Source organism: Cervus canadensis, chromosome 1, assembly GCF_019320065.1.
Source record: "Cervus canadensis isolate Bull #8, Minnesota chromosome 1, ASM1932006v1, whole genome shotgun sequence".
In the NCBI taxonomy this organism is placed as follows: Eukaryota; Metazoa; Chordata; class Mammalia; order Artiodactyla; family Cervidae; genus Cervus; species Cervus canadensis.
The window spans coordinates 7,340,691-7,364,502 of record NC_057386.1 but is presented as its reverse complement, the minus strand read 5'-3'; the positions used below and the strand labels follow the sequence as shown (position 1 = coordinate 7,364,502).

At 39.2% G+C, this 23,812-nt stretch overlaps 1 protein-coding gene across 3 annotated transcripts; it reads left to right on the top strand.

Moving 5' to 3' along the window:
- The first annotated feature begins 2 nt into the window (after positions 1-2).
- ACOX1 (acyl-CoA oxidase 1) lies at positions 3-23,576 on the top strand. 3 transcript variants are annotated; one of them, XM_043461283.1, is made up of 14 exons: positions 3-282; positions 573-732; positions 10,698-10,858; positions 13,158-13,265; positions 14,573-14,692; positions 14,836-14,951; positions 15,359-15,528; positions 16,498-16,660; positions 17,223-17,413; positions 17,680-17,859; positions 17,994-18,099; positions 18,235-18,378; positions 18,553-18,759; positions 19,619-23,576. In XM_043461283.1, exons 1-14 carry the CDS (start codon positions 174-176, stop codon positions 19,664-19,666), a joined length of 1,983 nt encoding a protein of 660 aa, XP_043317218.1. In that variant the 5' UTR covers positions 3-173; the 3' UTR covers positions 19,667-23,576. The 3 variants fall into 3 exon arrangements, with proteins under 3 accessions (XP_043317218.1, XP_043317227.1, XP_043317235.1); XM_043461292.1 differs by lacking the exon at positions 10,698-10,858 and adding an exon at positions 4,516-4,676; XM_043461300.1 differs by lacking the exon at positions 3-282 and adding an exon at positions 4,516-4,676 and having other exon boundaries at positions 594-732.
- The last annotated feature ends 236 nt before the right edge of the window (positions 23,577-23,812 follow it).

Below are 23,812 nucleotides of genomic sequence, written 5' to 3'. Positions count from 1 at the left end.
GAAGGGGCGGGCCGGGGCGGGCCGAGGCGGCCGGGGGGCGGGGACTCGCCTTGTACTGGGGCGGCTTTTAGTGCCGGCCCCGCGCCGGAGCTACGGACTCCCGCTGTCGCCGCTGCCACTGACGCCGGCTCAGCCGCCGCCTCGGCCCCCCGCTGCCTCAGCCGGCCGTCACCATGAATCAAGACCTGCAGAAAGAGCGGGCCGGCGCCAGCTTCAACCCGGAGCTGCTCACGAATGTCCTGGACGGCAGCCCCGAGAACACTCGGCGTCGCCGAGAGATCGGTGAGGGCAGCTGGCCAGGCCTCCTCCCCTCCTTTCCCGAGCAGAGTTGGCGGTTCCCTCCGGGAGGAGTCGGGGGTGTAGGGCCCTGTAGGGCCTAGGCCACAGCCTCTGGCCTAGCTTTAGGGGAGCCACGGGACCCCCGCACTTCTAGGGGAGGCTGTGGCGGGGGGAATCGCCCATCCTGAGAGAGGACCTCTGCCCATGAGTCTGAAACCTGCTGTTATCCAGAGAGCTTTAACGGAGCCCTGAATTACTTGCCTTCCTCTTGGTACCCTTTAATTCCCTTTCAGAGAACCTCATTCTGAAAGACCCAGATTTCCAGCATGAGAACTTGAATTTCCTCAGCCGTAGCCAGCGTTACGAGGTGGCTGTTAAGAAGAGTGCCACCATGGTGGAGAAGATGAGGAAGTTTGGCATCGCAGATCCTGATGAAATTTTGTGGTTTAAAAAGTAGGTATGCTTTAGCTTAAGAGCGAGGGCCTAAGCCTGAACCTTGAATTCGCCATCTGTGGTATCCTTTTTCATAGTGTTTGGCGTTTGAAGACTCAAATTCACATCTTTTCATGCCATTTTAAAGTTCTATGTGTGGACAATAATGTTTACTTTGATATTTAAGCCTTTTAAAGGGCTGACGTTTGTGGAAAGCTTGTCGTTGAGGTGCTGTAATTTTCTTTCTCAAGAATCATACACATACGGTCCAGACCTCTCAATTTTGAGCGATTTAAATGTAGAATGACTTTGCTGCTTCTAAGAAGGAGGCCTGCTAAATTTAGAAGCTGAATTTAGAAGGATGTTTTCCGTTGCAGAGACCGAACATTAAATATTTTGGAGCAGTAACAGATTGTATTTTCATATAATAATGTAGCTCTTGAGTTTAAAATAATGGAAAATATGGATGGATGAGGAAGAACTTTAGTCAAACCTCAGAATGGATATGAAGTATTCTGAGAACCCCCAGCTTTGTTGAATCTGGTGAGGGTATTTAAATGGCCCTCCTGTGTAAATGAGACCTCATAAAAGTGGTCCTACTGCTGAAAAGAGTATGTTCTTTTTTCAGACCATCTTTTTGTTGTGTTTTTAGTTAGAAATAAGACACACTTTTTTTTTTTGCCTTTATGTAAATATACACTATAATTGCATAATGTTAGTATGATTTTTTGACTTGCAGCATCTCATTTATTATTGGGCATTTCCTGTTTTAGGTCTCTACATTTTTGCAGAACTCCAATATTGTCATCAATAGAGAGTAAATGATTTAGATGGTACATATTTAAGAGCCAAGAACAATGAAACAATGAAACATGTACAGGCTCTTGTCTTTATGTTGCAGTAGGCATTCCTCCCTTACACAACTGCCAACTGATACTACATGGTATCTGTTTTTGAGTTTTACCTGGTTATTATTGTCAAGAGGAAATTTACTCCAGACCACACTCAGAACTTCTTTCCATTTTAGTTATAAAAGCAGAGTTAATTTCGTAGTCCAGTCAGAGTACTTAGTAACGTCCAAGTGCTTCTTTTTTTAAAGTTTGTAACTTGTGGCTGTGAGGATATTGAGGTGGAGTAACTCCTAGAAAATTACAGTTTTCTGATTTACCTGAATTGAGTTTGTGAACTTATAAAATTAGTAAAATTTGATTTTTCCTTAAAACAAGAGGTTTGTTTTGTTTTACTTTTAAATGGCTGCTGCCGTGTGTTTCAGAGTTAGATTTCATAATCTGTGGTGATGTGTAATGTGTAACTAGGCTCCAGTGAAGTCACAGTGACATAGAACACAGTCCTTTGTGTGAGTTAAAGATCAGGGGACACCAGCCAGGTTTTTTTGCTTTTTTTTTGTTTTTTTCTGTATTATATTTTATGACTCAGGCCTCACTATTTGGGAAAAAGACAAAATACAACCTTTGGCAGGCCCTTTGATGTCCTTTCAGTATTTCTGGGATATGACAGGAAGATCAATGTTTGTTAGAGAATGTTTCATTAGTCTTGGCAATTACTGAACACCATCGATTGTTACTCACACTTGTGTTTTATATATCACTAACAAACTTAACTGTGATGTACCAGTAATTGTCAGATACATTGGATGTCTTAAATGCTAAAATTGGCTTTGGGGAGAGGGATGCTATAATTAATGAAGTATAGTAATATTTCTCTTTCTAGGCTTTTGGGGCATTTACTGGTCTCTTTTGTATCCAGTTTCCCTATCACAAAATGAAACATGAGAATATTTTGAAACTGACTAAAATATTAGTAAAGTACTTTGAGTTTTCTCAACTTAAGCAGTAGAAGAATTCTTCTCTCCATTCCTTGAGAAAGTAAGACTTTGCTGTTTGGGGTATATACAAATTCCTTTCCTGATCTCCTTTTCTGTAATTTTGTCTTTTAACTATACTGTTGGCTATGTAAAAACTAAAGTATTTTTAAAGTAGCAAAATTCTAATGCGAACCAGTCATGATTTTTTTTTTTTAATCCTTCTTAGGTTTTTTAAAGCTAGTTCCTTGAAAAGCGTCTTCAGGGAGGATTAAACATAACTTAAAACAAGTGCTCAGATGTTGTTCTTTAGTTAACTTCAAGAGGCCTCAAAAAAAAATCTCAGTATGTCAAAAACATAACTATTTGACAGTCTTTATTTTGTGTCACATATTTTTTCCCTCTCAGTTTTCTAGAATTAATTATTTTGTGTCAACATCAGCGCTTTACCAACCCAGAGCCTCCTCATTTCCAATAAGGGAATGGCAGTGTCTATATTGCTACTGTTTTTAGCAACTAAATTACTGCTTTTATTTCTCAGAAATTCTTGCAGGTTCATTTCCTCCTTCAATAAAGCATGGCTATTAGGGAGTGCTATGGTGCCCTTGCCTTTGAAAGGCCAGTTTTTACATTTACCTCCACATTATCCCACCTTAGTGAGATGGGTATGTTTTTTGCAAAGCATCTTGCTTCTCTCTGTAGAACAGCTGCTGTGAGAGTTACCTAGAAACTCACTTGCCTCTTCTGTTCCTCCGCCTCCTTTGCCCTCTTTCTCTCCTTGCAGTCTAAGTTAACGTTTAGTATTTGTGTGAAAATCAGAGAACTCAGGGTTAAAAAGCATTTTTGATGTTGGCTAGTCCAGGCACTCCTTGAATGTTTGAATCTGTCCTCAGCACCGTTTTTTTTTTTTTTTTTCTTTTTTTTCTGACTCTTTGTGACCCCATGGACTGTAGCCCACCAGGCTCTGTCCATGGGATTTTCCAGGCAAGAATACTGGAGTGAGTTGCCATTTCCTTCTCCAATGTCCTCAGCACCCTTAAAAGGTGGTGGTATGATTTTAGGGCCTCCCCAAAGGTGAGTTGTCAGCCTACCCCCTCATTCTCTTGAATTTATGCTCTGGTTGCTCTACAGGCCAGGACAGGGTGGTGGAGACACTGCTTTCTGTCCATCCCTTGAAACCAGCATGAGGGTCAGTTAGATGATGCTTACTTTGTGCCTTAAGCTGTTTATACAGATAGAGCTGACAGAATAGACCCCTATAAGATCTCTAACCTGGCATGGCCGAGGCTGACCAGTGTATATGACTTGTATTGACTACTTCACAGATTCTTTTAGGGGAAAATCATTAAAGACTGAATTTCATTAAAGTTCGAATTCCCTTAATCTGGACTAATTTTCAGAGACCCTTTGTGATTTTTAACATATTCACATTACCTGCTTTACCCATCTGTAAGCTCTGAAGACCTTTATAGATTTGTGCTTTGGCCCCAGAATGTATACATACTATCCTGGACATTTGCTTTGGTTACTATGGAAAATAGTTTAAATTATTCTTCTTTAGGACATTTTGTTAACAGCTCAGCAAATGTAAGTGTTCTGTGGAGTTTCTTTTGATTTTCAAGACAAGTAAAGCCTAAAAATAAAGCAAAAACGCACACTTATGTTCCAAGAAATCAAACCAACAAATAACACCAATAAAATAATAAAAGAGGTCTGAGGCTAAAACATGGGTAAAATTTGCTTCCTGGATTAAGTGTGAAACTCAGAATCCTGGCCCTGAAATGACTAGGGGGAGAAGAGATACCACTAGATTTTGCTGTTGGCTTTTTAGGTAGCATATGATAAATATGAGTCTTAATTTCATAAGAAAGGGGTTAAGTTTGTCGAACCATCATCCTCCGGGCCATACGTGTCTGGCAAGAATGGTGGTAGAATGCAGTTTCTAGAATAAGGCTGAGAACCTTTTCTTTTCTCTCCTGTAGACTACATTTGGTCAATTTTGTGGAACCTGTGGGCCTCAATTACTCCATGTTTATTCCTACCTTGCTGAATCAGGGCACCACTGCTCAGCAAGAGAAATGGCTGCATTCATCCAAAGGACTCGAGATAATTGGCACCTACGCCCAGACGGAAATGGGTCACGGTTAGTCCACATTTGAGGGTCAGTGGGTAGCCCAGTCAGGTCTTCAGTTAACAAATGACTCTGGGCATTTGACTTTTTTTTTCCCTGTTGGAATTTTATTATTAAATTGATAAATCTTAAAGTTCAGCCTGTTTCCTCATAGTTTATTTCCCCATAAACTGGTCCAAGATGCTGGCCTGAAAGACCTATCATTGTTATTTTTTACCGTTGATGTGTACACCCAGTTAAAATGGGTGTTGAGCAGTTTGGAAAGGTGGGGTTGAAAATATGGCCAAGTGCTCCATTGTGTGGGTGTCTTATTTAAAGACTTAGTTGGAAGTTCTTAAGAGGCTTCATGCCTCAGCAACATGTGGAAGATGCTTTGCTTTAATGAAGTTAAAAATGTGGATTTTAATGAGGCAGAGGGTTAAAGTGGTGAAGGCTGCTAGGGGGGTTGGAAAAAAGTCCGTGATGCTCTTCATTTCATTTCTTTTAATTCATTTTTCTGTACCTGCCCATGGACTTTGAATTAGCAGGAATTCTTGGTTAAATTGTTGTGAAAACTTTTAAAAAGTTTTTGTGTTTGGTCTTGTGAAACAAGTTTGTTTTCATAGACAGGGCCACTGATGGGCTTAAGGGTCTTGAATTTGAGCTGCCCAATGTCATTCCTAATTATCAAAATGTTTCCCTCATGTAAATAAAGGAAAGCAAAGAAAAGGAAGGAGGAAAGGATGCAGATATCAGGGACATTCCTCTTTTGTGTTTGATTTGGTGCTTTTTGGCTTGTGAATTGGTTTAAGTAAATGTCCTTTCTCATAATGCCTATGGGCACTGCAGATCCTGGTCATGGGACAGTATTATGAACACCCTGCCAGGCACTCCAGGATGGTCAGCACTGAGATGACAGACCTGAGGGAAGATGTCCTCAGGGTAGAAAGATCACATTCCTAAAGTGTTCCTCTCTTGGAGTGTGTGTGGGTGTTTCGTAATCTTGAAATAGCTTTGTGGTACAGAATCCTTTTTTGTTTGTTTGTTTTCAAATTCATCATTGAATTTATTTGACTTTAAGAGGCATACTGTTTGCCAGAGACATTAGATGTAAGCTACTGTGAAACTAAATGAGTCTGATCTGTCTGTCTCTTGTTGGTCTGTCTTATCCTTCTGCCTCTATTTATGAGGTATATTTCCCATGTATATTTGAAGGAAGAGAAGAAGAATTGAAGACTTAAAACTTCATTGGTTTGAGGAGCCCCGAGGGTTGGATTAAGGTCCTGTGTTGCTCTGGGCAAGATTGTATTTGTTAGTTTTCTTTCCTTTCTTCCTTCTAGTTTCTGAATGTTTTCTTGTGTTTGAAACCAACTTTGTCTTAATCTCTATGGTTTATTAGAGAACAGAGGTTTAAAATTAGGTCTTGTTTCTTGCTGGAACTTTGTCAGTTCATATTGTGCTTCTCTGAGTGCTGTTCTTTTCCTAAAAAGCCAGTCTGTTGGCTAATTAACATCCCATGAGAGTATAATCTTATCGAGAATATATAAAAAGTACTTCAGCATCAGTGGGATTGGAAATAGAGCAACTTGTACAGGATGATGATTTGACTACTTAAATTCTGAGACTTTGAAACATTGGTCAACAGTGATTATCTCACGTTCTTACTGTAGCTGTAACATTCCAGTTTGGGATTCTTTGCCTCTAGGAAGCCTCTGAGAAGTGAAGAAACTTAAAAGTACTCAATCATATTCCAGGATCCTCAAGAATCTTAAAATTCAACCACCTGCAGAAAATCTAGCTCACCAGTGTTCTCTCTTCCTTCCTTTAAACACACTCCTGTCTGTACAGGCACACAAGCCCAACACATACTGCGTCTGTGGATCTGGCCTGGACCGAGGAGGGTACCCTCTCCCTGGGGCTCCATTGTTAAAGAGACTGTCTGGGACATGGTCTAGGGTTAATTATCTCCTGACCATATGTCTCTCCAGGTCACAAAGCAGATAGTGTCTTGGTCGTCATGATCATATCAAATTCTGGCCACTTCATAGGGATTCTTCTTGCCTTTTCTGTTATTGTTATAATTATTAAGGGAAATAGAGCTTCTGTAGTACATACTTATCATCCTTGAGGATGCTGCAGTATCTTTGCAGATTCTCATCTCTAATACTAAAATGTGAAAATACTCTACCTTTGAAGCTTGAAAAATAGGTCATGCACTTGATCTTGTTCAAGTCCCTAATCTTCCTCTTCCTGGATCTCACTGCTCTGTCTCTCCAATAGCCTCCCATCCTCTTTTTTCCCAGAGTGATTCCCTTCCCTGTTGGCCTTCCCATGAGACTCGCTCTCTGGATATTCTAATTTCCCCACTGTTAGTAATAACAATATAAACATATTTACAAAAGCTGTGTTCTTTGGGTTATGCCTTTGGAATATCTTTCTCAGAGATGAATGACTACATTTGAAGAGAATGAGCACTTTATAGATTTTGTTGCACAAGACATGGAATAGGTTTTGATATATTTAGTGTACTCGTGTCTCCTTTGTCCCATCAACATGGTGACTTTGGTTTTTTGCTACTTTATATCTATCTAAGAATTAAAGTTTTCATTTACCAATGCTAATGAGCTTGGATATTACTCTCTGCATTTCATATGTATGAACTGGCATTTTCTGAATCGGCATGTTGATCTTAGAAAATGATATTGTTTCTGTAGGTTCTGTTTTATTAAATGTATTGGCCTCAGTGCATCCGTCTCTGACTAGGTATAAGTTTTCTTCTCATATCTTGGGTAATTAGCTTCCATTTTATTCCCTTCTTTGTTTGTTGAATTTGTGTTTAGTGTTTTTACTTGTGTGTGATACAGTGACCGTCTCAGAAACAGTGTTCATGTTTATTAACTAAGAGCTCTTTCACTTGATTACGTTCTTTCTAGTTTATCTTAGAGTTTTGTAAGTTTCAATTTATTTATGGAACCTTAAATATATTACATTAATTTTTTTCTTTCTGTTTTCTCTAACATTATAAGCTTTGGCTCATTGTTGTTTTAAAGATATTTAAGAATCTGATAGAAAAAAAAAATCTGATAGGATAAGCCTACTATTGTTACAGCTTATGTTTCAAGATATATGTATTTAGTGTTCTTGCACACTTATCTTTTTGATGAATTCTGATCTCAATTTATCAACTTATAGAATATATTCTATAGGAATTTAAAACCTGTGTTACATTAAATCCCAGTATTTCCTTGGGAAGTATTAATTTTCCTTCGTACTCTGAGCTAAGAATTAGTGATTTCTGTTACTCGGATCTTTCATTCATTCTACTAGGTATTTATGTGTTTTCATAATTAAATCTTTAATATTCTAAGCTAACTTCTTTAAAATTTAAAATTATTTTGTTGCTGTTATAAATCACCTTTCTCTTTAATAGGATTTCTATTTGAATGGTTCTAATGGATAAAAATGAATGATTTTTTTTTTAGCCTATACCTTTTCTAAATTAATTTATGATTGATGGTATTGGTGTTTTGTTGATTTCCTAGGATTATAATCATGCTGTGCATTGAGTTGCTATTTTGATTTCTTCCTTTCTCATATGTTATTAATCTAATCGTTTGTCCTCACTACTGGCCAGCCTTCCCAGCCCTGTGTCATGTAGGAGATACGGGGAAAGCCTTTTGGTGTTAATCCTTTTGAAAGAATTGACTGCAGCTCCTTACCAAGTAAAATGTTGGTGCTTTGCAATTATAAAGTAAATTAATTTAAAATAATTTATGATCTTTATCATGCATAAAGGTTACAGCAAGTATCAATACTTGATTTAAATCAAAAACTACCCAGGTAACTTTGTCCTTGTAACGTTTCTACATTTCCTCCACTTCTGAATAATCCTTACCCTAATTACAAGAGACGTTTTACTCCTGGAAACAACTTTCAGCTTCAGAACAGTTTGTGATGATAGTAGTTTTCCCCCCGCCCTTCTCAGTGTGCTCTGTGGTAACCCTTGGTGTTGGTCATTATTCCCTGATATACACCTGCCCATGATGAGTCTGAAGGGTGCCTCAGAGCGACCTCTCCTTCACCAGGAATTGCTCTGGTTTCTAGCCATGGAAAAGTAGGCTGTCAGCACTGAGAGTGGTTAGCCTCAGGCCACAACTTTTGGCCGTAGTTCAGAGTTCTCTTCTTATAGCACAGGGCACACGTTTAATTTTTCTTCCTGCACACCATTCCTTTAAAAACAGGACAGTTGACATTTCTGTTTGTGAGTGAAAGGTACTCTCTCATCCCAGGAATGTTGTTTTTCCAAGGATTTTCCACAATTTAAAAAAAAAACAAAAAACTTTTTATTTTGAAATGACTATAGATTCATGCTGCTGCTGCTGCTGCTACTAAGTCGCTTCAGTCATGCCCGACCCCATAGATGGCAGCCCACCAGGCTCTGCCATTCCTGGGATTCTCCAGGCAAGAACACTGGAGTGGGTTGCCATTTCCTTCTCCAATGCATGAAAGTGAAATAGATTCATAGGAAGTTGCAAAAATAGCCCAGAGACATCCCATGGACCTTTCACTCAGTTGCCACCAGTGGTAGTATCTTACAGGATTTCCAGTTTGATGCTTCCAAATCTTAACTGGTTTGGCAGGTCTTTCTAATGTCCCCACCATCATCCTCAGCCCGGATTACACTAGAAGACATGATTAGACTATGAGATTCTTGTCCTAATTTTGCCATGATCTTTTTTTTTTTTTTTGGCTGTGCTTTGAGGCCTGTGGAATTTTTAGTTTCCCAACTTGGAATGAACCTGTCCCCTTACTCTCATTGGAAGCATGGAGTCCTAACCACTGAACCACCAGGGAAGTCCTGCCATTATCTTTCTGACCTGAAAACACTTAATTCATCTCAGCTTTTAATTTCTTTGTAAAATGAGGAAGTTATTCATGCATTTTTTGATTTTCATGTGATTGGTTAGCTGAAAGCTCAGCTCACCCCAGCCCTTGTGAGAAGACATCACAGATCAGCTCTCACCTAGAGCACCCTCCCCCTGATTATTTTCCTCCTCAAGTGGAACAGAGAAGTTTTGAAACTGAAATGTTTAGGCTCATTTCTAAGATAAAGAACATAGTAAGAGCAACATAGAATTGATTAGTTTAGAGCTGGAGTTTAGATAAAATGCCAGTAGCATGCAAAATTACAAAGCTGTATAGTATTATTTCCTATTAGAAATAAATTCACATAAAAGTCTAGGGCACTTGCAAATTTTAAATGGAAAATAATGACTTTAGAAATTGGATTTTAAATGACAGTTAACATGTTTATTGTAATTTTGATAATTCCCATATGACTGTAATGGAGCACTTGTTATGCATGAATCTGTTATTTGTGAATATCATGATCTTCACTAAAAATTGCATGTCTTTTTATTTCTGAAATTAACTATTGGGGTGAAGAGCACCGTCAGTTTTTGTATTAAACTGTTTCAATAGCATGTGGCTGGTATTTTAATGAATCCGAATGAAATGACCAAAATTATGTGGAGAATGTGGATTAATGCTGGATGTTTTATAGACAGAAAAGATTTCCAACCCAGAAACATTATTATTAGATCCTGGAAAAATTTTTTCCAAGAGAACTTCTGTGTTCTCCCGTCTCAACTTTTCATTAGAATATATGTCATTGTACAACTTCAATTCTCCATTCCATCAAGCCTCTTCAGAATTTTTATTTACCTCAATTGCAAGGCTGTAATCCTTTGCCTTGGTCACATGGTCTTGGCTGCACAGGCTTTGGAATCAGTTTCCAATCTCTGCCAAGATTAGTTATTTTAGAAATGCATCACATTAGAAAATACTTCTCACCAATTTAAGAAAAATGGAAGTAACCAAGAGTTATAATGTAATACAGAAAGGGGCAGTGCTCCCATCCATGATGAAGTCTACTCAACTAATTCATACTTAACAGAAGGTATTTTTTTTCTCCTTCCCTTGCTGTTTGTTCAAACTGCTGATTCTCTCACACCTGATGACTCTCAAACACCCATCCTTGGTATTTCTTTGAAGCTTTGTGCATCGAGGGCAGCCTGGGCCTCTGGATCTTCACTTGGGCATGTTCCTGCCCACCTTGCTGCACCAGGCAACCGAGGAACAGCAGGAGCGCTTCTTCATGCCTGCCTGGAACTTGGAGATCGTTGGCACTTATGCCCAAACAGAGATGGGTCATGGTATGGTGCATTCAGTCTACCTTCTGGGTTGGGTGGGGCTCTGCAAGCCTAGCGCACATGGAGCGTCCATCACATGCCAGCGGTGGTGTCTCCACAAGCTTTGTGAGATCTGTTTAAATGCAGTCTTTCTGCAGCGCTCCAGGTTTTCACATGTGTAAGTCTTGGCATAGACAATGCCTTGGTCAGCAGAAATTAAAGCTTATGTTATCACAGATATACTGATTACTTATTCATGGTTCCCCTTCAGCAGATCAAGAATTAAGAGTTAGGTCTTACTTACTAAGTGGTTTTTCAGGTTCACTGCATTTGTACAGAATTTGTATAGAGTCTGAACCCATCTCTTTTTCTTCATTACTATGATTCCCTTTGGTACTGATACCTTAATGAACTTACACATATTCCAGAAGAAATACATGTTAATAGCATGTGTGCTAAAGGGAAGTGAGTGGCTTATATAACCAAAACATGCAGCATTTTTTACCTTGACATTGTTTGTGTTGATTCACTACATTCAGTAAACTTCTAAAGGTGGCTTTGGCCAAAGTTTAGTAAAAATAAGATAAGTTGTACTTCCAGGTAATTGATTTCACATTCTGTATGTATCACCTTACTTTTTTTCTTTCCATCCCCCACCTACCTTTCTCTGTGAACTGGATGGGGCTCAAGCTGGTGGCTATTCCTGGTAGCACTCATTCTGTATTGCTATTTGTGTTTGAATGGTATCCATTCATCTACTTCTGGCTTCTGTTTGCCTACTCAGAGGTTTCAGAACAGCTGGTCTAGTGTATATTTGCTCTTTGTTCCTTATTCCTGTAACAGCTTCATCTTAATTTGATTGTTCATTTGACTTTCAGCTTCGATGCTAAAGAGTATTTTACAGGATTTTCCTAAGACACAAAGTGAAATACTATTTGGTTCAGTTGTGCATTTGAAAACACGCTTCTGGCATTACCTGTTGTATAAAAATTTCTTCTTTGGTGAAAGGAGTCTTATTGTCTGATTCCTTGATTCCCACCCAGGGGAAAGTTGTTGATCACCCATAAAATAGCCATTTCTGTTATTCAACATGGAAGTTTCTGAATGTTTTACAATTAATTTTAAGTGGTGAATGAAATCTGGCATTATCAAAGCAATCGGGTAAGAAGTTCTCATCATTGACTTCAGGATAGGGAGAGGGTCACTTAGAACATTTTTCTGTAACTTTTTTCAAAGAATTTTGGCACATTTGTATTAGGATTTAAGGGCTTGCCTGATAGCTCAGTTGGTAAAGAATCTGCCTACAATACAGGAGACCCCAGTTTGATTCCTGGGTCAGGAAGATCCACTGGAGAAGGGATTGGCTACCCACTCCAGTATTCTTGGGCTTCCGTTGTCGCTCAGCTGGTAAATAATTTGCCTGCAATGCGGGAGACCTGGGTTTGATCCCTCCTAGAGAAGGGAAAGGCTACTCACTCCAGTATTCTGGCATGGAGAATTCCATGGACTGTATAGTCCATGGGGTCGCAGAGTCGGACCTGACTGAGTGACTTTCACTTTTTCATTAGGATTTAAAACACAGATCCCATCCATCTCCAATAAACATGAAAGTGGTGAACCAGTCAGGAATAAATGAAAGCCTAGTGTTGGAAGCCTGCAGGGTGAACTTGGACCTTATTGTTGGACTTTTAGAAATTTAAAAAAAGTCACCATTTCAGGTCTTCTTTTCCCCATAATGGTTATAACTTTTAAAGTTTTAAAACTTGTTTTCCTTTCTAGCATTCACTCTGAAATAAATTTTCAGTTTACGAGAACTTTAGCTGCAGTCTCTTCGTGTCATGTGTTATCTCATTCTTTGTTATAATACCGAATTCCAGAATGTTGAATTGGTGTGGTAGACACAATACAAATGAGTTGAAATTGGCACACCGACAACTTAAGAGATGCCTTTAAAAGGGCAGTTAGCTTCCCTATTAAAGTCATAGCCTGTGATCTCAGGAAACTATGATTCTTATCTGTCTTTATCATTTTCTTTTGGTTGAGGTAAATAAATGTTCCCTATCCACTGCTGTGCAGTAAATCAAATATAGAAATGGAACATGCTTGACATTTTTATTTTCAGCTTAATACGAACTACCTGATTTAAGCATCGGAAATTCAAGATCTTGGTTATCAACCATTTGTAGCTCATCTACAGATGTTTTATTTTTAGAGTTGTTACTCTCTGAGATGCTAGCACTTTAAAGGAACTGGGCAGGAGATTTTACCCTGTAACTGTTTTTTCCCATATTCTATCTGAAGTAGGTATAATTCATTTCCTTAGGAACCCATCTTCGAGGCTTGGAAACCACAGCCACTTACGACCCTGAAACCCAGGAGTTCATTCTCAACAGTCCTACTGTAACCTCGATCAAGTGGTGGCCTGGTGGACGTAAGTGAATTTTTTTTAACAGTAACTGGTTGTTTTGAAGACTTATTATAACATTGTGTTTAGAATGTAGAGCTTCTATGAGAATATAATTTTGAAATATAGAAAAAACTCTTATGGCTTAAACTATGCTGAGCTTTTCACATTCTCTTGTGTTACCTGTTACAGATATTTATACACTTGTAAAGTGCAGAGGACAGCTGTCAATTTTGCTGCTTTTCATACATTTTTATCTAAGCATTCCTTGTGTTAGTGTAACTTCCATAATCATCATTTAAAGTAATTTAGTATTCCCAGTTTGGTTAGTCATTTATGTATTAAAAAGTATTTGAGGGACTTCCATGGTGGTTCAATGGCTAAGACTATACCCTCCCAATGCAGGGGGCCTGGATTCAATCCCTGGTCAGGGAAATAGATCCCACATGCTTCAACTAAAGATCCCATGTGCCGCAACTAAGACTTGGCACAGCCAAATAAATAATCAAACAGAAATAGAAATGAGTATTTTTAAAAAAGAAAAGTATTTTAGTTTTTAAATTTTTGTTACAAATAGCTTTGATATGAAATTTATTTAATATTGTCTTCTATTCTGAGTTATTATTTTAGGATACATATATTTCAAATGAAGGATTTTGTTATCCACATTATATATTTTAATATGTGGTATTACATTTTGATAAGGAAAAAAACTAGCATGCAATAAAAGGGAAATATTTCTGGATGCACTAACCAAAAATCTCTTAAAGCAGCTGTATGCTATAGTACAATGGGGTGTTCTGCATTGGTGGAATATTCTCTGTCTTTGCTGTTCAGCGGGGTAGCCACTGGCCACCTGAGCACTGGAAATGTAGCTAGCTGACTGAGGGACTGAATCTTCTATTTTATTTAATTATAATTAATTTAAATGTAAATAGCCACATGTGGCTAGTAGCTACTGTTTTGGAAAGCCCTGCCTTAAGGGAGAAAAAGGAAGTAATTTAATATTCTATGATTATCCTAAAAATGTCTTTATGTAAATGAATGAAAAATAAGTAGAACAAGTAAAACTATCTTCTTTAAAATGCTATCAAATTAACATGTTGTCTACTTTAAACTTAGATAATGTTATATGTCAATTATATTCCAGTAAAAATACACACACACACACACATTTTTAAAATGAAGGCTTACTTTGCCAAAATGTAATGAATTTTGCTATTGATGGAATCTTTGTCTTACAATTAACATATGTTTTTCTCTCTTTTGTTTTTGTCTTTTGGAAATGTAAAACGTTTGCTCACTTTCCTCTCTTGTTCTCTTTTATGTTGTAGTTGGAAAAACTTCGAATCATGCTATTGTACTTGCCCAGCTCATCACTCAGGGGAAATGTTATGGACTACATGCCTTCATTGTACCTATTCGTGAACTTGGGACCCATAAGCCTTTGCCAGGTTAGGATTATCTAATGTTGAGATGGAAAATTAAACCAGTCACTATCTTCTACAAAAAGTATAATATATTACTAAAGAAGAGGAGGGGAGCCAGAAATTCCAGAACATAAAACACCGTGTGACTTTCCTTTCATCTGCGGTAGGTATTACCGTAGGAGACATTGGCCCCAAATTTGGCTATGATGAGATGGATAATGGCTACTTGAAGATGGACAGCTATCGTATTCCCAGAGAAAACATGCTGATGAAACATGCCCAGGTACAGTGAGATGGAAAATAGGAGCAGACGTGTCAGACATGGGGGTTTCAGTGGCCGTTGATAATCACAGGGTTGGAATGGTCTGTCGTTTGGAAGGTAATAGCAGATTTTTTTTACTTCTGATGATGCTTTTATTGTGACCATGAACTCAGATCAGTTGACAAGTGTGAAGAGCATGTCTTGGTTTGCTAAACCAGTGGGGCTCACACTTTAGCATACATTAGAGTCGCCTGGAAGGCTGGCTAAAACCTAGGTTACTTAGCCCCCAGAGTTTCTGATTTAGGAGGTCAGGGTAAGGACTGAGCATCAGGTGGTGTTGATGCTGCCTTTCTGGGGACCACATTTTGAGAATAAACTGCCACTTGGGTTTAACAGAAGGAAGCATCCGTCTCATGTTCTTTTTCCAGGTGAAGCCTGATGGCACGTACGTAAAACCCCTGAGTAACAAGCTGACCTACGGGACCATGGTGTTCATCAGGGCCGTCCTCGTGGGAGAATCCGCTCGGTGTCTGTCTAAGGCATGCACCATTGCCATCCGATACAGTGCCGTGAGGCATCAGTCTGAAATCAAGCCAGGGTAAGGGTAAAGTCTGAGATGAGCTCAGTACTAAAGGTCTGGCGTGAACCCCATCCAGATATCAAAATTCCCAAATGTGATGTGGAGAAAGTGCATTTATTATAAAATTAGCTAGGATGGCAGTGTACTGGGTCTGCTACTTAGAACTTAAACTTCCTTAAGTGGAAAGATGAGAATAAGCACCTAATTATTACTTTTTAACCTTCTAAGAAAAACGATAATATTACTAGAGCTTTATAAGTGAAGTGTTCAAAACACTGAAGGTGTGGTGTGAAGGTTCTAATTGCTGCTAACAATCACAAATTGGATGTGGTGAAAGTGACATTAAACTTGATTCCCTGTTGTGTTCCTGGGCATAGTTTGTTCTTATTACTGCCTACTAATTGGGCATGACTCTTTGATAAACGTTTTACTCTTAAAGAAGGAATAAAGAAATTGGTAAGAGCAGACTTTTTTTTGCATGCTCAGTGGACCTTCTTAGACTTTAAATATTAAACTTAGTGCGCTGGGTCTTCTCATATTAGTGGTCAGAATATAGTTTATTCTACCAGCTACATCCTTCAACATTGCCTTCCTCCTGTGAAGTTAACAAAGTTTGGTTCTGTATGTTGCCATGAGAATACTGTTTTCATAGTCAAACTGGAAAGACTGGAAAGATTAAGAAAAATACGAATGTCAACTAGAAAATCCTGTTCATGTGTTCAACAAGGTGGTTCAGAGTGTGGTCTTCTGTAGCCACAAATAGCCTAGATTTAAATCAAGAATCTGTGACCCCAGGTAGGTTCTTAACCTCATTTTCCCCATCTGTAAAATAGAGCTAATAAAAATCACCTCACAGGATCTTTGTGAGGATTAGATAAAGTAATCTATCAAAGTGCTTAGTCCAGAATCTGGCATGTAGTGAGCTCTGTATAGGCATTTATTTATTTATTTTTGTTGGTTTGTTTTTCCTTTTTTCATATACTTTAGTGAACCAGAACCACAGATTTTGGATTATCAAACCCAGCAATATAAACTTTTTCCCCTCCTGGCCACTGCCTATGCCTTCCAGTTTGTAGGCGCATACATGAAAGAGACCTATCATCGGATTAATGAAGACATCGGCCACGGGGACCTGAGTGAGCTGCCTGAGGTCTGTGTCTGGTCTCTGTCCCTTGTGGGAACCCTTCTCGTTCATACTTCCTGTGGGGTCGTGTGCAGAGAAAATTAAACATTGGGATACCTTGAAAAGAATCCATATTTTTATGGATTTATCCATGTTTTTAAGTTTCAGAATTACTGTACTATGTTGGTCCTTTATTGAGCAAAAAAAGTGGTGCCATTTTTGGCCACATAGAACAGTTCAGAAGGGAATGTGGTAATGTTACTAGTTTAGACTAAATATTAGTTTAATTATTAGTTTAAACTAATCAGATGAGGATATTTTTCAGTTTACATACATGGCAAGTGATTTGTTTGGTTTTTGTTTATTGAGTTTTTTTGGCCACACTGGGCATCTTGCAGGATCTTAATTTCCTAATCAGGGATCAAACCAGGCCCCTGGCAATGACAGCACAGAGCCCTGGATGCCAGGCAATTCCCTGGCAAGTGATTCTGCAAGTGACAGTTTCTATTAAGTGAGGTTCAGTGTGTCTATTTGGAATGCAGGCTGTCAGCACCACAGACATCCTGATGGCCTGTGCTTCCCCCTTCAGCTTCACGCGCTCACCGCTGGGCTGAAGGCTTTCACGTCCTGGACAACAAACACTGCTATTGAAGCCTGTCGGATGGCCTGTGGCGGGCATGGCTATTCTCACTGCAGTGGACTTCCAAATATTTATGTCAATTTTACCCCAACCTGCACCTTCGAGGGGGAAAACACTGTCATGATGCTGCAGACGGCCAGGTAAGAATCTAAGTCATGATTTCTATCCTGTGTTCTCAGGAATGTCCGAGTCCTTTCCACTGATACCTGTTCCCATGTTTTCTCTTTGCGTTATGTTTGTTCCTGAAAGATGTCATTTTGCCTTCCATCCTGACCCAGGATGTTTATCTTGTGCTCAGACTAGTACGAAACCCTGTCACATAGTTTGAAGTCATTACAGGAGTTCATCTTATTTCTGTTTCACGAGAAGCACAGTTACTGAGAGCATGTGTCCTGGTGACTTCTAGGTTCCTGATGAAAAGTTACGACCAGGTGCACTCAGGCAAGTTGGTATGTGGCATGGTGTCCTACTTGAATGACCTGCCCAGCCAGCGCATCCAGCCACAGCAGGTGGCCGTCTGGCCAACCGTGGTGGATATCAACAGCCCCGACAGCCTGACAGAGGCGTACAAGCTTCGAGCAGCCAGGTGAGTGCACCCACAAGAGCTGGGACCGGCGCTGCAGGGGCCTCGGGCCCGGGGTCTAGGTGGGAGGCACGAGTATTCACCGTCACCTTCTTGGGCTCCAGTTTTCCAGGTTTTTTTTTTTTTTTAAAAAACAGATTAGTAGAGATTGCTGCTAAAAACCTTCAGACTGAAGTGATTCACAGAAAAAGCAAAGAGGTAGCGTGGAACCTAACGTCCATTGACCTTGTTCGGGCAAGTGAGGTCAGTGATGGTTCTCCTCTCCGCCCCCCCCCCTCCATCCTTCACCAACCTGCCTCATTTTCTTGGTACAGAAACCTTATCACTGTTGAATCTTTTTCAGAGATTCTTACATTCTGGTGTTTTCCTTATATCTAGGCACATTGCCACTATGTGGCAGTTAAGCTCTTTACGGAAAAAGTCCTCCAGATTCAAGAGAAGTCCATCCAAGCTGTCCTAAGGCGTTTGTGTCTCTTGTATTCTTTGTATGGAATCAGTCAGAATGCAGGGGATTTTCTTCAGGTCAGGATTTTCCAAGTTTAAGTCCCTTTATTTATTTACTTCTTAATTTTTTATAGAAAATAATTTTGGTTTACTTTGTAGTTGTGCATATATGTGTGTCTGTATATTCATAAACATCCATCTGTATACGTACCTTATAACGTCTGTGCTTGCTTGCTCATTTCTTCCGTTTAGGGGAGCATCATGACAGAGTCTCAGATCACCCAGGTGAACGAGCGCATAAAGGAGCTGCTGACTGCGATTCGCCCTGACGCAGTCGCTCTGGTGGATGCATTTGATTTTCAGGATGTGACACTGGGCTCTGTGCTTGGCCGCTATGATGGGAATGTGTATGAAAACTTGTTTGAATGGGCCAAGAAATCCCCACTGAACAAAACAGAGGTAAAAAAAAAGTGTCTTACACCTTTTGAAGTTATTCAGTTAAATATTAAGGCAGGAAAGCCCTTGGAGAATGACCACCTGTGGAAGCTTTGCGAGCTCTCATGACCACTTCAGACAGTCCCTTTATTTGAGAGAAAGGTTCTGAAGGGAACAAGATCTTTCCTATAGTATGTGGGTTTTTAGTTTCCTTAACTAACAACAATTCAAAAATTTCAAACATATACACAAATAGAACATTGCAGTGCATCTCCCTGTACCCTTCCTTGATCGTGTTTCAACAACTGTCTGCTCATGACCAGTTGCATTTCATCTGAACCTCCCAACTGAGAATTATTTTGAATCAAATCCAAGGTATCAGGTAATTTTATTCATAAATATTTCAGTATATATCTGAAAGATAAGGATTCTTTTTTTAAAAAAGCATAACCACAGTACCATTCTCACACCTAAACAAATTAACAATAATTCTTTAATATCATGAACTAGCCAGTCAATGTCCAGATTTTTCCCACTTAGCTCAATTCTCCCCCCACCCCCCTTTGATTTTTTTGAATCAGGATCCAGATAAGGTTCAGATAATTTTTCGATTAAAAGTACGTTATTTTGGGACTTCCCTGGTGGGCCAATGGTTAAGAATCCACCTTCCAATGCAGGAAACGTGTGTTTGATCCGCGGCTGGGATCCCACATGCCGTGGGGTGACTAGAGAGCCCTCGTGCCACAACTCAAGAAGCCCCTGCACCACAACAAAGGGCCTCTGAGTCACAGGAGTCAGTGCAGCAAAAAAAAAAAAAAAAAAAAAATGCTATTTAAATTGCAAGCTCCTTCTCAGTAATATTTTCTCTCTCCCTTCCCTGCAGGTCCATGAATCTTACAAGCACCTAAAGTCACTGCAGTCCAAGCTCTGACATGGCTTGATGATAAGTGCAGTCTGCCCCTGAAAGTAGCTGTTCTCCTTACACCTGTCACACAGATCTGCATGGAATCTTGATCAAATTCAGAAAAGCTGTAGAGCAAGTGATAAATTGACCCTTTCCTCTTTTTATAAATGAAAAAAGAAAATGAGCAGATTTTGCAAATTAAAGGAAAAAACCAGATGTGTTTTACAAGTGCAATTAACACTGAAAGAGACTATTAAGCATTCAGAAAAAGCTTTAAGAAATGCAGTGCAACTTCCATCTGTATTGCTGCTGATCCCAGGAGGCCAGGACTTTTGATAATTAGTAAAATTTAACTACTAAGTAGTTAATTATTTTCACATCTTAGTTGCTAATCATTGGATATACAAGTGTTTTTAAACAAAGGTGTTTTTTTAAGCAGGTAGAACCCTTCCAAGCTTTCTTGCTCATGTCCTAACACAGCTGCCAGGGGCCCCGGCTAGAAAGCATGAGTGAAGAAGAGAGACTGGGGAAAAGAAACTAATCAGGAAATCTGTGAGTTCGTGCCTGACGCACTGACACCTTTCCTGCCTGCTTGCCCTCCTTTATTGATGTATTGCTCCTATCTTAAGTGTTCACAGTAGCATCTTTCCAACCTGAAGATTTCTTGAGCACATGCTCCTGCAGGGTCCTTGCCCTGTGTAATTCAGAACTAAGCTTCCGTTGGAGGGTTCCCTAAATGGTCCTCTAGTAGAACTATAGCTCCCTTTGCCTCAACTTCTCAGGAAGAGGGAGGCAGTCAAGTCATCTCTACATATAACTTTTGGCAACTGATGAGATCTCCAGATCAGTCATTTTGATCTCCCTCTCCTGCGAAAGATGCTAAAGAAAGGAGAAAAATAGTCACAGTTCCTTCTTAGAAGAATAAGGGCGTGGAGAGCTATCAGTTATGGTTACTGTAACTTTGGTGACCATGGTAACTATGTTTTCTAGAACAATCCAGATTTCCTGTATTCTGGCACTCTGGCAGAAGCCATTAAAATGCTTGGAGGTTACTGTATCTGGCCTTGGAAAAATAAAAGCATCACTCATTGCCTCTTATACCCAGGAAAGTCCTTTGGACAAACCATGTGTTCTGATTTTTTAATCAGAAAATATAATCATTGAAACAGTGGCTAAAGGATAAATGGAAGCTCCATAGAATGTTTCTTATGGTGTATCTGGTTTTATTTTCAGTATGTTTCTAGGAGCTTTATCTGACTTGCTAAATTGTCCTTTCAGCTGAGTCTAATTTATACAATCATTCTATATTTAAAAGCTAAACATGTATCTCATGATGAATTTTTTCTTCAAATCAATGTAAAACAAATCACTTAATTTTTTTGTTGTTGTTAAATATATTTGTAACCTCTGTCTCATGAAGCCAGTTGTTCTAGAGTCAGTCTTGAGAATGTAGTATGTAATTCCCTTCTTGGGACCTTACATAAAATCTATCCCAGTGAAACTAGTAATAGGAGACTTTAAGGTCCAGCAGAAGAAATACTGCCTTTTGACACAAGCCTTAATCTTTCCAACAGGAGAACTAATTGATAATTGTGTTAACATTGAAGTAAAAAAGCACTCTGTAAATCTCATATGGGTATCTCTTGGGACTAGATCAGATTCTGGGAAATAACAGTAAATTCAGATTGCTTAATATTAACCTGTTAAATATAGAATTGTTTCCAGTTAGTGGTTAAAAATCTTATTCACAGAGGGCTAACCCATGGCCAGGACATGAGGGTTTTTGAAATGACACCCACACAATCCAGCTGCATAGGTCTGGGATCTAAGCAGTTTGAAACATGGTGGTGGACTCTGCCAGAGCCACCTTCAGCCCAGCACCGTGAGTTTTATTTAAAAGCTAGATCTGATATTGACAGTATTTTTATTAACATTGGAATACTTTGAACTTTAGTCACTGTAATTAAAGAATAAAGGTACCATAAGACCTAAAGAATTTGTCACTATCAAGATGGAAAGAATGTGCCACATAAAATTAGACTTAAGTTTAAATTATGAAGAATTTTAAGATGTAGATTTAGGTAACACTAAACAATAGAAGGAAGGAAGGAGTGAGACCTGCCTGAGCAGATAGCCCTAAACCTACCATGATGCTGTCTTTGTAGAGGATCTGGGTGCTCTGTCCATGCAGGAATATGGGTTTGTTGGTTTCTCATAAAGCAGCAGCAGACCCAACTTGCTGTCCCTTAGAAGCCAGACTTTGCCACAGATAAGGTTGGTTCTGTTGGGTTCTTTTGTGAGCCATTTTCATAAAGAGACAAATTTCAACCTAATCTCCAAAATGATGATAAATCTGAGCAGAATTAATGTTTCTATTTGGAGAAGGAAGTGGCAATCCACTCCAGTATTCTTGCCTGGAGAATCCCATGGTTGGAGGAGCCTGGTAGGCTACAGTCCACAGGGTCGCAAAGAGTCAGACATGACTGAGCGATTTCACTTTCACTTTAATGTTTCTATTAGATGATACTGACATAACCCTTTGAAGATTCATGAGGTTTTTGCTGTTTGTAATGGATGAAGTTTGCTACATCCTGAAGTATTTGGATTTCTACTTCATATCTACTCAACAGACACTGAGGTATACTTCAGTGTTTGGACATAAGTGACCTCAAAGCACAGTTGGTCCCAAAGCCTTTGCGGGCCTTCCTGTTCTTGTCTTCAGAACATCATACCACTAAGTAGCAGTTTATCTTCAAGAACATCCACTTAATTGCAACATTAACCATGTTCACATACTTTCTGAGAACTTACTGGTTGTAATTTCAGATAATATACACCTGGAGGCATTTAACCATTTGTAACATTAGCGTGTTATTAGAACTCAATTCTTGGATTTTCTACAGTGCAAGGCTTTGGTTGGGGAAATATTGATTCATAATCCTTGAGTTCTCTAGGGAACAAAAATTCCTCTAATGACTGCTGCTCAGAGTCCTACCCCTTTCTGAGTTCTTTCTATCCATCTCAGTTAAAAAAAGACTAGATGCAGATGGTATTGTGCAAGGTATGCCTGGGGTTATAGATTGTCCTCAAGCAGTAGCTGCTGCACCAACTGGAGAGGAGCCTTGCCAGGAAACTGATGATTCTACTTGAGGCCAAGAGTTGAGTCTCCTGACTGAAAGGTTTTCATGGAAAAATGCAGAGATCAACTAATTGAATATTTATTATTCCATTCCTAGAGGATTAGACCAAGTCACGGTAAATGAATAAAATGTCTTTTCATTTTAAAATACTGGTAGAGTTTTTGCTTATAGCTCTCCAAACTCAAATTTTCATTATTATTCCTGTGGTCCATGATAGTAAATATAGAAACATATAAGGAAATTTTAGGGTTATCAGATGTTAGCCATTGCAGATTGCAAATTCCTAGGTTTCAGGGAATTTTTTATTTTTATTTTGTCTTACATGTAAGTGGATTATCTTGAGGAAAATCATGGAACATTGGGAGGGATACTAAGAATTCTGAAGCAAAACAGTTTAACCACGTTACTATCAACTTTCACAGATTAGGTAACAACGTGATTGTCCATCCTCTGCATAATATTCCAACTGGTGACTGATTGCTTGTAAACATTTCCAATTGCTATGAATTCAAGGAAATTACTTTGGTGCATATAATTTGCTACCTTCTTACCCCTTTAACTGTCATGGTTTGAGTTTGGTTCCTACCAGGTGAAGTGTATTCAGTATGTATTGTTCCACATGCCTGGCAGGACATGTCAGTGAAGGTGGGAGTACTGGAGGAGGTGCACAGGTTGAAAGACTTGAGTCATGGTTGGACAGTGGTGACCCACCAACCTTCGAATAAGCCAAACCACTAACCCCATCTTCCTTTGTAAAATTGAAAAACCCTTAATAAACTCTGTAATCAACACAAAAAGTGTTACTGTCTTTATTAGGTGGTGGTGTTGGGTTTCATCCTGGCTTCACAGCTTTGGTTTTCATAACTGAAGGTCACAGCCACTTTCCTAGTCTTTATGGTTTCACTGCCCATCAGTTTTCCACTCTTGACACATTTCTCAACGCCCTCCACCTTTCCACCAGTCAGCCCTCAAAAGGATGCTGAAAGAACTTTTTTTTTTTTTTGGCTGCACCGTGAAGCATGTTCGATCTTAC

Excerpts from the sequence above, each read along its gene's own strand:
- ACOX1 (XM_043461283.1), top strand. The coding sequence starts at position 174 with ATGAATCAAGACCTGCAGAAAGAGCGGGCCGGCGCCAGCTTCAACCCG. Across the intron at positions 733-10,697 it reads GAAATTTTGTGGTTTAAAAA|CTTTGTGCATCGAGGGCAGC; the intron begins GTAGGTATGCTT and ends ATTTCTTTGAAG. Across the intron at positions 18,760-19,618 it reads CCCCACTGAACAAAACAGAG|GTCCATGAATCTTACAAGCA; the intron begins GTAAAAAAAAAG and ends CCTTCCCTGCAG.